The sequence below is a fragment of the Prosopis cineraria genome, unplaced genomic scaffold (assembly GCF_029017545.1).
Source record: "Prosopis cineraria cultivar Desert tree isolate PC_DT_omini unplaced genomic scaffold, ASM2901754v1 PC4, whole genome shotgun sequence".
NCBI classification, from domain to species: domain Eukaryota; kingdom Viridiplantae; phylum Streptophyta; class Magnoliopsida; order Fabales; family Fabaceae; genus Prosopis; species Prosopis cineraria.
The window spans coordinates 15,523,487-15,538,996 of record NW_026555335.1 but is presented as its reverse complement, the minus strand read 5'-3'; the positions used below and the strand labels follow the sequence as shown (position 1 = coordinate 15,538,996).

The following is a 15,510-nucleotide window of genomic DNA, read 5'->3' as shown; positions in this document are numbered from 1 at the left end:
AAAGTTTTTTTGTTTTTAAAATATACATTCATATTTTTAAATTTACCCTACTCTGTACACAAAAATTACCATAGCTAAATCAGACAGCTCAATTTATTTATAATTTTTAATATAAAATTAAATTAACAACTATCCAAAAATCAAAGTTATCTATGAACTATCTAAGAACTATATATTGAGCTATCCAAAATATTGTGTCAACAAATATTTTTAAAAGTTGTCTATAACTAACAAACTTCTTAAATTGCACAAAACTTTCCAGAAAACTCACAAATTCTCCCCAAAATAAGTTGCCCAACGTATGCGAATGTCTTCAATTTCAGCTTCGAGGAATGGATCCGAATTGTCAAACATCTAAAATATAATTTGTAAAAGAAACTTATTATGTACTGTCAAATAACATAATAAAATAAACTCTTAAAAATATATTTACCTCTTTTGTAAATTTAGTCATACCCAATGTGATAATGTTGAGCATATGTCTCATGACATTAGGCCGCACAAATTCATCTTCACTGATTGTCTACGGCTTTGTATAAGAATAAATTATAATAAATTAATAAAAAAATTTTAGTAATTAAACATATTCATAAAGTATAGCATTACCTTTGACTCGATCCATGTAAGATCCTTGAGCTCCTAAGACTTTTAAAAAATTTTAATAGAGAAAATTGATAATTTTAAACTAAATTAATGATCACATGTAACAATTTAAGGCTTTATAAATCCACTAACAGCACTCCCAATAATAATCAATATCATTATTATCATATACACATACACATATTAGCCAAATAAATTAACAAAAAATACAATCAAATAAAAAATTATCTTTATAAAAATTAAGAGCTATACTAATCAATCAAAAGTGGCGATAATAACAAGAGGAGGAGCAACCAGGAGGAGGAGGAAGAGGCGGTAGAGGTAAGGGAAGGGAATGGCAGCAGAAAGGGGGAGGGGCAGCTGTAGGGGGAGGGGTGTGGGGATAGGGGCAGGGGGAGAGGGGGCTGGGGACGATTGGGGTGGGGAGGGGGCTGGGGACAGGGGGCGGGGCCTAGGGAGGGAGGGGGGCGGGGGCTGAGGGGGTGGGGATGGGCTGCTGGGGACGATGGGGGAGGAGGCCGAGGGGGTGGGGGTCGAGGGGGCTGGGGACGGGGGGGATAGGGGTAGGGACGGGTGCTCGAGGGAGGGTGACGAAGGGACAAAGGTGGGCCAAGAGGGTGGGGACGACAGAGTATGGGGAAGGGGGATGAGGGAGGGAACACAAATGAGTGTTCTAAAGGTACAAAAATGAGGGAGAGAAGCGTGAAGTTTAAAAGCAAAAAAAAAAAATTGAACAACTTTCTACAGCGGGTTACTCTTCACCCGCTCTAGAAAGTGGTTTCTATAGTGGGTGGCTTACACCCGCTATAGAAAACTATTTTTCTACAGTGGGTGCAAGCCACCCACTGTAAAGCCACCCACTATAGAAAATTATTTCTACAGCAAGTGAACGCACCCGCTGTAGAAAATCACGTTTTCTACATCGGGTAGAAGCCACCCACTATAGAAAGTATTTTTAACAGCGGTTGCCTTCTCACCCGGTGTAAAAACTATAATACGTGTTGCCAAAATTATAAAAATGCCATCGCCTTAACTTTCTACATCATTGGCCTTTCAACCAATGTAAAAAGTGCCCCTTGAATTTCATATTTTGTACTAGTGAGTTTGCTCATAATTGATATAAATTGTCTCTGTTTTTGTAAATTATAATCTTGCATGTTGCTTGAAGACTCTCTTGAAAAATGCTTGGAGAAGACTAGTGACTTGCTTTTAGATCTGAAAAGGGGGAAGTCAAAGAAGGGGAGAAATAAAGAGAATAAGGTACTTTTTTGGTTTTATACCCTAATACCTCTAACTATCATGCATGTCCTACTTAGGAAATTTGATACTGCATATTGAACAACATTCAAGAACTTTATAAAACATATATTTTTTTGGCTAAATACATATATTATTATGAAGGAATATCAAATAAATAACAAACTGAAATAAAGGAGTCGGATCAAAGTCTTACCAGATCCTGGTGTTGTAGAATCTACCCAACTACCTATACGAGTTTAGACTATTAGAGTATAAACTATGGTGCACAGTAGATACACTAAAGAGAAAGAGAGGGAGAGGAAGAGTCAACTAGAGAACTGTTTGATTTAGGATGATCTCTACCTTCAGCCTTTGATCACTATTTATAGTGAAGGGAGGTTGAAGAAAGATCCAATCAACATTAATTCACCTCATTGTGGAGGAAATATGCTGGTTGGAATAATCACAATTAAGATAGGAGATCTGATTAATAGCTAGAAAAGGAAATGATTTCACTGTGTTGTTAGCTCATATATTAATAACTTATAGGAAAACCAATCTACATGTATAGTATGGAAGGGTTTACTAAATACTGTGTTGTGTCAGCGAATGTGTTGATAGTATTACCAAACTCATTGCCATGTATAGAGTCTGCAATTATATGGTGTGTTGTCTTTACTACATGTGGAGCTATTGCCCCTGCGATTGAGGTGCATCCAGGGGATTCTATTGCTGTTTATGGAACAGGGACATTGGTTTTAGGTAAAAGAAATTACTTTCCTAATTAGTGTCTAATTTTCATCTTGCAATTGCTCTACCTTTCTTTTGATTCTCTTCTATAATGCTTGCTTAAGATATGCCAAGTTAATATTTTGTCAATTATATTTGCCTTACATTATTACAATAAAGCTATGGGGACAACAAAGAAACAATAAAGAAAGGATAGCCATTCCACTATAGCGACTGAATATCTGTGCTTATGCTCACTGACATTTCCTATCCCTTGGAGCACGTCCAATTTTACACTATTTATCGCTCCTAATTGTTTCTATATGGATGATATTGTTTCTCATTTTGTTGTTAGCTCATATACATATCCTTCATTTTTTAGATATTGAAAAGGACTATAGAGTGATAGTAAGGAAAAATATTTTTCATGATCTCTATATGGATTTTATTTTAAAGCAAGAGATATAATATGGTGGCACTATTTTATCCTAATCGCACTGATTTATCCTAATCCCAATTATTGTTGATTTTTTTGGCATGTATACTATTAAGGAGTTGATATGTTTGAAGATATAATTAGTTTTCTCAAATTCAAAGATGACATTGTTGACAAAGAAACTATGTTTTCCAATTTATTGCTTTCTGTCTATGTGCTTTCTTAGGACAGATGTTTTCTTTCTTCATTTTTTATGCGTGCATTCCTAGGACAAAGGGTTTTTCGTTCTTCTTTTCAATTAAAATTCATGTTTGGGTATATTTTTTCCAAATAATTGTTAGGTGTATTTAATTGCAGCTATGGTGTAAAGAGCACAAGAGGTACAAATTAATTTCGTTGCCGCAAAGAAGTTCGGGTTGATATGGGTTCCAATGTGTAATATTATGTTTATCTATTAAGAAAAAAATGTGCACTCGATTCACTAAAATATCATATTTAATCATTTAGTTATGATAACTACCCATATAGATGAAAATCCCCTTCATTTGTGATGAAAAAAATGTGTGTTCCATCACTAGAAAGGTTTTATTATGTTTATCATCTAATTGTTGCTGTGTTCTCTGATTGATCTAGCTAAATTCAAATGCTATCATGATAACAAATGCTATTATGTGAACCATGGTGCATGCCTACATGTCGCAGCACATGGCATTGAATGATAATTTAACTATATACATGCCACGGCATGTGTCTGTTTAGGCAAAAATGACTTTTTTATCCATGTTACCTTATGTGACGTGATTTTGTATTCCTATTTACTTCCGTTGTATATAAATACTTATAATTTGTAGTTTAAACATATCATTGAAAGATTTTTGAGATCTCAAACATTTTCAAAATTTACTTTTTATATGTTAACCCTTTATTGATTATGGTAAGTATAGGAGTTTAGTGACTCCTAATTACGTTTGTTTGATAAGTGTTTGGTGATTATTTAGTAATGTCAAAATGGACATTGCAACTTCCATTCCAAAACTATAGGATTTCTTTGATTTGATGATAGTTGAAAAAGCAAAATCCATTTTCCACACACCAAAATATGGTTAGCATAGATGTAACAAAGAAATGTCTTTGGTGTATTTGGTGTCCTGTTTTTGCAACCAATAAGGTTTGTGACTTGAACTGTATTTCTAATATAAGGTGCATTTGTGCCTCTACATTACACCAATAGGTGCATGCAAAGACTACAATATGTTATTGTCCACCCAATTTGATTAATTTTGAGTAAATACTTTGGCATATTCAAGTATATATCTCTATGGGGTTTTTCTCTTGTACATTGATGATAACTTTTAATATTTTGCAGCTAAAGCTCTCGAGTTATTTTTGTAAGACCTATGTGATTATGCCTGAGTGCATTGCATTTGTGAGTCTGGGACTATTATGATCTTTGTTGTTTTTATTTTTTATTTACCCTTCCAATGAATTTGAACTAATTAAATAACATAGCAGTTTTATTGATATGTTGATCACCATGATTAAGCTATTTTCTTGGTGATTAATTATGTTTTTCTTTTGTTGCAACATGAATTTAGCTATACAGGCCATAGTGGTAGTCGAAGAGGTTGAGGTAGAGGGAGAAGCCGTGGTCAAGGAGCTTGAAATGTTGAATGGGAAAAGACTTATCATCAAGAGCTTGAAACTGAAACATGCACTTCTGTTTTGATTAAGGCAGAATCTAGATTATTGCCTTTGCATAAGCTGTTCAATTGTATCCTAAAAACATGTTCAACTATTCTTAATCCATTTTATGACACTTGCAGAACTTCCAAACAATGTCAAATGCATGTGAACATTTTTAAATCCCTTTTTGGACTTTAATAGATTGTGTGATTGGAACTGTGAGGAGAATACACATGTGTTAGAGGCAGATACGTGAAGTTTAAGCATGTGCAAATAGTGTGTGATGGATTACCTTCCTTGACACTCGTGGCATTGTAATAAAATATCATCTTATGTTATTAAAACAATATCATCTTCTGTGTCCCGAAATTAAAACACCACAATAATTTAATAAAATCTACGAACAATATAAAAACATAATTTAACTGGGCTTAAGGTATTTGAAACCTAAAACACCAACACCCAAAGCCCGCATCACCAACATCATAATTGAATAATACTTTCATATAAACTATATTTTATCTTGTGCATCTTTCAAAAAATAAATTTTAAATAAATAGTGATTTTTTTCATTTTGTAAAAAAATTAATATAGAAATAGAATTATATAAACAATTGCAATTTACTTGTATAAAAATAGAAATAACTCATTGTTATGCTACCAAAAAAAAACTTATGTTTTAGAACTCTCATCCTCATTCCTTTATTCCCTCGAACCAAAGAGACTACAAACACTAATGGAAATTAAATATTTTAAAATTAATTAAATAATTTAATAAAAAGAAATTGGGATCTAGGATAATATGTGGAATGATGTTTTTAGTAATAATACTTTTCAAAAAATAATTGTGTATAAAGGATGTGAAATGAAGTTCCATAATTAACACAAACAAATAACAATAAGATTTGAGATGAAAAAAGTATCTACAACATTAACAAAGAAAATTTAAAAATTTAAATTTAAATACAATGACTTCCTCTCTATTTTATTTTAATTATGGATATATCTCTAATATATTTAAAGTTAATAAAAATTTTTATAGAATCAATAGTAACAAAACATAAACCTTTTTTCTACTTTCAAATTTTTATTTATACACATCTAACTGCTAGTTGACCACTAAATTATATGTAATAAACCAAAATATCTCTTTTTAAGCATAGATGTTTTTTAAAATTAATTCAAGGTAAAAAAACAAATTTAATGCGTATATGATTATAATAATAAAAGCATGAAATATTTACAGCCATTAAAAATAAAATAAATAATTATTTATAAAAATATAATCAATTTATTTTATTTTCAAATTTTTTATTCTATTTATGTTTAAATATAGACAAAAATGTATTTTAGTTAGTAAAATGTTATACTCATATGAATATAAAATCTAAAATGCCCTTTTTCAAGAATTGTGAATGTTAAAGATATTATAACTCCTTACTTTATTCAAGACTATTTTAACCCCACAAATTAAAATTAAGATAAAAATTTATTTTATTTTTTAATTTTTTAATTTTTTGCAAATTAAAATTTAAAAATTTTATTTATTTCAAAGTGAATTACTTTTTTATTTGTTGTATAAGTTATTTAAAAATTGTGAGCTAATTTAAAAAATGAAAACTTACGTATAGATCTCATGGAGGAGATTTATTTACAATTAAGACTAGTAAAATTCAAAATTATAACCAAGTCTTTTGGAACCTGAGTGTAATTTGAAATTGGAGTTAAGAGATAATAATGCTTTTATTAAAAATACATTACATCAATCAAATAACTTATAACTATTTCATCTATAATTTACAACCATCATTTTAACTTTTTACAATAGTAACTTTATTTATCTAATAGTTAAATTGATTGTGCATTATTAAAAGTTTAACACTAATTATTTACAACTATTTTATTAGTAATTTAAAACTATCACTTTAATTTTTTAAAATTATAAATTTACATATCTAATATTTAAACTGATATGTATTACTAGCAAAGTTTAACATTAATTGTTTAATACTATTTTACAATTTATAATTATTTTATCACTAATTTGTAACTATCATTTTAACTTTTTACAATTGTAACTTTATATATCCAATAGTTAAAAAGGTTTGAATATTTCATATAAAAAGTTGAAATCATAATTATAAAAAGTTAAAGTGATATTCCTTCCGTTCAAAAATATAAGGCATTTTTAACTAAATCTCACTCTCCAATAAAGTAGTTACTTACTTTTCAACTAATCTTATCTTTTTATATTTACCCCTATTAAACACCCTACAATAAATATAAAGTTATTATCAATAGGGACACTTTTGAAAAAAAGAAGAAGCAATGATTATACCTTGAAAGACTGAAAATGCCTTATTTTTTTAAACATTTAACTCCTCAAAAAATGCTTTAAATTTTTTTAACGAAGGGAGTAGTTGTAAATTATTGATAAAATAGTTGTAAATTATTTGATTGATGCAATATATTTTTAATAAGGGTATTATTGTCTATGCAGTTTGATTTTAAATTACAATCTAGTCCCAATAGATCTAGCTGTGGTTTTTAAATTTTGCAAAACTTATTTATAAATAAGTCTATTTTATGGGACCTATATATAATTTTTCTTTTAAAAATTCATAAATAATAAATAAGTTAAAATGATCATATGATTAGTCTTAATAACATCTTATTATATAATAATAATGGAAATATCTTGACCAAACAAAATAATGGAAATATCATCATTCAATACAAGCCGTCTTAAATATAACGTATTTGTAACTTCCTAATCAAGGAGGGGTAATTAAATAACATAAATGATCTAAAAATAAAATGACTTTCTAAGTTTACCCATATTTACAAATATAAATTTTTAAAAATTTGTAAATAAGAGTGATTTTAAAATAAGATAATTAATACTCCATCTTTTGTGGAAAGTGACTGAGATATAGGCTAATCAAATTATTTTGATTAGCATAATGTTACTAATATATATTAGGAAGTACCTTTTCTTAATTATAAGATATTTTGAACTAATCTACACTCTCAATAAATTATTTAATAATGTTAAAAATTATATATTTTTTATATTTATATTTTTTTAATATAGCATATCTCAATCTAACAAATATGTGAGACCTGTGGCCAAAAAAATATACATGAGATGAGCAAGATATTATGTCTGATCAACTTAAAATTGGGCCAAGTCATTGCATGGATCAAGATAAGACGTTACATTCAGTGACTAAAATCATGGATCATGATTTGGGCCAAAATAATTTTCAACTTTATGCACAAAGTTCTAACCCAATGTTTGATGATGAATTGGGCTCTCCAACGCATACTTTGACTTTTGCTACACACAGTGAAGGCGTAAACGGAATGGGTCATGATGCATGACAAGACGCCTTTGTTACTGTGCCTATGAAAGCATCTTCTTTTGTTGGTGTTGAGGTACATAGTCGTGAACCTGATATGAATATTTCAACCAAGAATAGTCTCGACATGCATATGCCATCTGTGTTAAATCCTGGCGCCCTACAGCCTCACCCTTCTTATTAGTTTTTGTTTATCGACTGTTTAATTTGGACTACTCGTGGAACTGGTTGTAAAACTTTTTCCACCCTTATTAAAGAAATTCATAATTTTTATAAAGTTGATATGATTGCTATTCTTGAAACTTGTGCTAGGGCCATAAAGTCCAACAAATTGCTAATAAGTTGGGTTTTCATGCTAATTATATTATTGATGCTATTGGCTATAGTGGTGGCATTTGGATCCTTTGGAAAGATGATATTAAAACTCTGAATATTTTGGAGTCTAATGCTCAATTTGTTCATGTGTATATTGAGAATCCTAAGAACCAAGCATGTTTTGTTATGTTTATTTATGATCACCCAAATCCTGCTAGAAGGCATCTCCTTTGGAATAATCTTGTGTAGGTTAGTTTTAATGTTCATGGGCATTGGATGCTTGTCGGAGACTTTGATGCTATTGCTCATTATGAAGAACGAAAATCTAATGCCTCATTCTGCACTAATATTGATAATGATTTTTGTCAATAGTTGGAGCAGCTTGATCTCAATGATATGGGCTTTAATGGCCCTAAATTTGCCTAGCGAAGGGGAAATACTGAGGATCATCTTGATCAAGTGGTTGCCAATGATAGATTCTTAAGTTCTTATCCTGATGCTACGATTACTCACTTGCCTTTCCATAAATCCAATCACCGCCCCTTGTTGTTTAGAATTGATGGCTCTCATCAAGTTGATAAAGTGGATAGGCCTTTTTGTTTTATCACTCCTTAGGTGCTTCATGATGAGTTTTCTGATTTTGTTTGTGGTTCTTGAATGATAAAGAGGAGTAGAATACTAATCTATAAGGTTTTGATGAAGCTTGTTTCAAATGAAACAAGAAATTTTTGGGTTTATTAAAGCCAAGAAAAAATGATTACTTTCCCGTCTAGATGGGGTAACCCATAAACTAGCAGTTTATCCTTTTGACAAGAGGTTGGAAGCCTTGTAACAAGAACTCTGGTTGAAATTTGAGAAAGTTTTGCTATAGGATAGTATGCTTTGGGCTTAAAAAGCTAGAAAAGACTGGAGTTTACAAGGTGATAAAAATACTAAATTCTTTCACCAGGTTGCTAATGGAAGACATAAATGTAATCATGTTGATGCTATAAAGAATAAGAATGGTGATTGGGTTTATGATGTAGCACTATAATTCTATGACTACTAAATTGTTTGCCTCTCTTTTCTATGAAGAGGATGACTCTGGAAATGATATGCTTTGCACTTGGACATACCATAATATAGATACAGATACTATTACTAGGTTTAATCAAAAAGTGTCTAATCTTGAAATAAAAGAAGATGTTTTTGATATGGGTGCTTTAAAAGCCTTAGGACTTGATGGGCTTAATGCTCTTTTCTTTCAAAGTCAATAGGAGCATGTTGGGGAGTCTGTTGTTGGTATGGTGAAACATCTTCTTCAATGTCCCTTTGATATCACTTCTATTAATGGCACTTTAATTGTGCTGATTCCCAAAAAAGATCATCTTGAGACATTGAAAGACTTGCATCCCATGAGTCTTTGCAATGTAATTTATAAGGTAGTAACTAAGATTATCACTAAGAGAATGAAGACCTTCCTCCCTCTAATTATTAGTCCAAATCAATGCAATTTTTTTGTGGGTAGACAAAGTTCGAATAACATCATTGTGGCTCAAGAAATGATACATATTATGCCAAATATGGCAGGAAAAAAGAGTTTTATGGTTATTAAAATTGATTTCAAGAAAGCTTATGAAAGAGTTAATTGGAAATTCTTGAAGATTTGCTTTTTTTTTTGAACTCTAACTCCCAACTCAAATGATCAATGTTATATGGAATTGTATTGCCACTCCTTCTATGTAGTTGCTTTGGAATGGGGGAAAGGCTGAATCTTTTAGTCTTTCTAGAGGGGTCCGTCAAGGAGATCCAATTTCACCATATCTGTTTGCAATATGCATGGAAAAATTGGCTCACATGATCCAATAGAAAATGGAGGATGGCAAGTGGCGACCAATCAAAGTCTGTAAGGATGGTCCTTTATCTCTCATTTATTTTTTTGCTGATGATATTATTCTTTTTGCAAAAGCTTCTCTTCAATAGGTTGACGTGGTTAATGAATGCTTGCATAATTTTTGTGAAAGCTCTGAATAGAAGGTTAATGCTAAAAAGACTAAAGTTTTCTTCTCCTCTAATGTTCACTACCACAGAGGACTAGAAGTTGTCAATGCTCTTGGATTCACTACGACTTTAGATCTCGAGAAATACCTGAGAGTCCCTATTCTTTATGAAAGTGTTGATAAGGGGACATATCGAGAAGTTGTGGACAAAGTTAAGAAAAGGCTAGCAAATTGGAAGGTAAACTCTCTTGCTCTTGTAGGGTGGACTACATTAATCAATTCTGTTACTTCTAATATACCCACATATACGATGCAAATGGCAATTCTCCCTTGAACTACTTGCAGTGAGTTGGAAAGACATAATCATGATTTCTTGTAGGGCACTACTACTGAGCGAAGGAAGGTGCACCTGGTTACTTGGAATAAAGTTTGCAAATTAAAGTCTCATGGAGGCCTCGGAATATGACATGCAAAACTTCATCACCAAGCTTTTCATATGAAGTTAGGATAGGGACTGATTAAACGACATGATGATCTTTGGGTCCAAGTCATTCATAGCAAATATAAATGTGGTTTGGACGTGTTGCCTAAAATTGATGGAAAATTGGCCTGGGTCAAGTATTTAGTTTGGAATTAAATCATAGTTCATTAACATTAGGGGTGTTTTTGCACCCTCCTTCAATTAATGATACTGGGTGACCCTTAAGGAAAAATTCATGAATATTTTTGCTCTCTAACCCTTTTAACTATTGCGTTCGGTTTCGGTGCTCAGCGCCCGTTAAGCACCATGGTGCTCATCAGCTAAGACACACCGTTTAATTAACAATGGAGAACGCACCGTTTAATCAACATCTTTTCTTCACTTTTCCTTTCCAGCAGCAGTATAAAATCAAAAGTTGGAGGGAGGGAGTGTGTTTTGGCGTCATTCTGCTCATTCTATTTCAAGCTTCAAGTTCGACTATTGAATTCCAGTAACATCGTTCATTGAGAAGGGGTTCTTGTAAGCTAAAGAACTTCATTAATTCATTTTAATTTCTTCTTCTTCATGTTTTTTTTTGTTGTCTTATTGAAACTGAATGCAAATATGAATGATGAAGACAATAAGCAATAGACCCACATTTAGCTTGTAGAGACAGATTACAAAGGAAGCCGAATGCTGTCTAATTTCTGAAATATACACACACACATGTGTATGTGTTTAAGTCGATAAGGGCTACATTAAGTGGAAGGACAAATTTGCAACAAATTAAAATTTGGGGGCTAGGGAATGGAATTTTTCTGCAACGATGCCTACCAATGTTGTGCTTGGAACAGCTTTAGTCTCATAGCAAAATCCTTATTAACTTTATATTTTATGTTTTTTATTTGCTGCCATTGTTTGCTTGTACGTTGATGCATCCCTTTAACCTCTTCTATTATGGTGCACAATTAAAAAACAATTGATAATTTTCAAGTGAAAAAAATAAAAAAATAGTTGAAAAATTAAATTTTAATCATGTACTACAGACACACACACATTCATATTTTTATTTTCTAAATACGTGACAGAGGCACACATTCAATTATTGTCTACTTTGAGTTGGCAATGTTTGGCAAGAGGAGTAAAGTGGCCCAATGAGATAAGCTTGATTGGCCTTTTTTAGTTGGTCTTAGTTGAAAAAATTTCTACCCTGTATATATATATATATATATATTCATTGAAAAGAATATGAAGAAAGAAGTTTGTGTATATGTAGGAAATATATATATATATATATATATATGGTGTGTGTGGCTATTTGAAGAACGAATATATAATGTTTGAAGAGTGTATAATATCTTTACCATAATCTTGTATGTTTTGAAAAATTATGTTTTTAATAAAAATGTAAAATATAATTTTTTTTATTCTTCACAGGAACCATGCAAGAGGAAGATGAATTGGAACCCAAAATAGGAAGGGAGTTTGAAAGTTTGGATGAGGCATGGGAGTTTTAGACAGAATATGGTAAAAGAATTGGATTTGGAGTTAGAAAGGGTACTTCTACAAAGAGTAGAGCGGACAAATCCATTATTATTACATATAGATTTTTATGTTGCAAGGAAGGTTTGCGGAGAAAAAATGAAAAAAGGGCATATGCTTCTACACATCGACCAGAGACAAGGACCAATTGTAAGGCAAGAATGGTAGTATCTCATTTTGGCCAAAAGTTCAGAATCACTGTGATTGACAGAGAACATAATCACCCGCTTCACATAAAAGACACAGTCAACCTGTTACCATGTCAGAGAAATATATTAGAAGCTCAAGCTCATGAAATGGATCTTGCAGAAGAATCTGGACTTGAACCTAGGGATGCTTTTGACTTAATGAGTATATATGCCGGTGGTCAAGAAAATCTTGGTTACACAATGACAGATGCAAAGAATTACTTGATGTGCAAAAGGAGAAGACATATGAGGTTTGGCGAGGTGGGGTGTCTACTTGAATACTTTCAGAAACAAATTGAAGAAAATTCAGCATTCTACCACAAATATCAATTGGACCCAAATCAACACATCACTAATATTTTTTGGGCCGATGCTCGCATGCTAATAAATTATGCACATTTTGGTGAGGTTGTATCACTAGATACAACATATAGCATAAATCAAAATCATAGACCCCTTGCACTATTTTCTGGCTTTAATCATCATAGAAGTGTGGTCATTTTTGGAGCAGCATTATTGTATAATGAGACAATTGAGTTTTTCAAATGGTTATTAGAAACATTTTTAGATGCTCATATACAAAAGAAGCCTCAAACTGTGTTTACAGACCAAGATCAAGCTATGGCAAGAGCATTGTGTGAAGTTCTTCCCAATACAAAACATTGTTTATACAATGGTGTTAAACACCTTGGGAACCTAATGAAAGATGGGTCACATTTTTTGACTGATTTCAAGAAATGCATGTTTAATTATGTTGATGTAGAGAAGTTTGAAGAAGCATGGAGCCAATTATTATCTTCTTATAATGTTCATGAAAATGGATGGTTGAACTCTACTTATGATATTAAGGAGAAATGGGCTTGGTGCTATGTGAAGGAAACATGCACACTAGGCATGAGGAGTACAAAGATTAGTGAAAGTGTGAATGCTGATGTGAAGAGATGTACAAAGCTAAAATTAGACATCAAGCGATTCTTTAAAATGTTTGACAAGGTTGTGGCAAAGAAACGATACAAGGAAGTGAAAGTTGAGTATGAATCTCGACAAAAGATTCGAAGGATAGTTAATTAAAGTGTGCCTATTCTATGCCAACTTGTGCAAGTTTATACCCCCACTGTTTTTGACATGTTTCAAGAACAATGGGATCTCTAGTTCTTGGTAGAATTAATTGCACGTGATGAGAAAGAGTCATTATTTGTATACATTGCCTATATGATTGATTAGGAAGGGGAATGGAGAGTTGAGTTCAAACTTGACACTTATGAAATTTCTTGTACTTGTCAAAAGTTTGAGTCCACAGGAATATTTTGTTGTCATACATTAAAAGTGTATGAGTCAAAGGATGTAAGAGTTATGCCTGACCAATATATTCTAAAGCATTGGACTAAGGAAGCAAGGTCTGGTGTTATCCATGATGTTAGAGGAAATGAGATTCAAGCAGATCCTAGACTTGACATCACACAAAGGTATAGACAATTAATGCTTATGATGGGCAGATTGGCTTTCAAGGCTGCTAAGACACTTGAGGGATTTACTCATGTTCAGAAATGTATTATTGAGTTAGAAAATCAGATTCCTAATGATAATGAAAATGAGACTTCTGAACCAATCATAGAGTCACAAAGTATGCCAAAGGACTTTAAAAAAAGAGATGGAAAATCAAGTAAGAGACGTTGAAAAGGTTGGGAAGAGAAGAATTTAAAAACAAGAAGGAGAGTTGCACCAAAGGTAGTAAGTTTTAATTTATATATAAGATAGAAAGAAAATATTACTTATTTTACATTTGAATTTATTTTTTATAGGACTCTCAAGAAGTTTCACCATGTAAGAAAACATCTAAGGAAAAGGAAAAGGCCTTATCATCAAAAAGAAGAAGAAAGGTAGATCAAATGCAAGATGTACAAACTCAGGTTTCAGCAACTTCTTACTTGAAAGCTCCAACACAACCTATACAAATACAAGATTCAATATTTTCATGTGCAATGCCTCCAGTACAATATTTTTTCACCCTCTACATCACAATCATTGTCATTCACAAGCTTACTAGCGGTATGAATCAATAAATTGGTTACTACTAAATGGTATGTATTGTTATCTTATTTTGATGTCATAGCCACTAACATTTGCAAATGTAGGCACAAAGTAATGAAATTCCATCACTTAAAGCCATAGATCTTATGGACAACTACTCACAAGGTAATGAATAGAAAAAGAGATACACAATTTGCACAAAAACATAATTTTATTAATTTTCATAATGTCATATATAATTTACAAAATTTATTACAATCCTTATCATGGAACAATTTACAACTAGCATTATATTCTTTATTCAGATTAGCATACTACATATCACAAGTTTGAAGTCTTTTTTCTTTTCAGCAAAGTAGTTTCACAATATTTACATATTCTTTGTTTTGCTTTTGTTTTTTTTTTTTCGGCAGCACACTAATTTTACACCCTGCACAACCATAAGACAGCTTTTGGATCCTTTTGTAATGCAATCCTGGAACAAGTGTGCATATTTTTTGTGGGATGGTCTTTGCTTTGCTTCACTACATACTTCTACCCAACTCTATCAGCAACATCTATCCTGCAGCCAATATAAAGTAAATCAATCACCATCCTTATCCATTTATAGCTTCACATTATCTTCTCTATTTTGGGAATGTACATCACATTACTCTTACTACATATATTTTGTCAAATGTATTTAAGTGAACCAATGAACAATATCAATTATTATTGCACAGTGAAAAAGCATGAACTAAATTGAATCTTTTACTAAATTTGTGATTTGAAGTTTTATTTGGTGTAGGCATTGTCCTTCACAATTCATACACAATTTCTTCGCTTATTTATTAAAGACACCTTTTGTGTGTAAGAAATTTTATGTTAGGGCTGGTGGGATTTCCAAGTTGTGTGTTTTGCTTGTAGCTAAAATTCCAAATTGAGCATTCTAAGATATAAAGAA

The 15,510-nt window shown here is 31.8% G+C and overlaps 1 protein-coding gene across 1 annotated transcript; it reads left to right on the top strand.

Moving 5' to 3' along the window:
- Positions 1-12,509: 12,509 nt before the first annotated feature.
- LOC129308878 (protein FAR1-RELATED SEQUENCE 5-like) lies at positions 12,510-13,607 on the top strand. Its single transcript, XM_054950253.1, has one exon. The coding sequence runs from the start codon at positions 12,510-12,512 to the stop codon at positions 13,605-13,607; it is 1,098 nt and encodes a 365-aa protein (XP_054806228.1).
- The last annotated feature ends 1,903 nt before the right edge of the window (positions 13,608-15,510 follow it).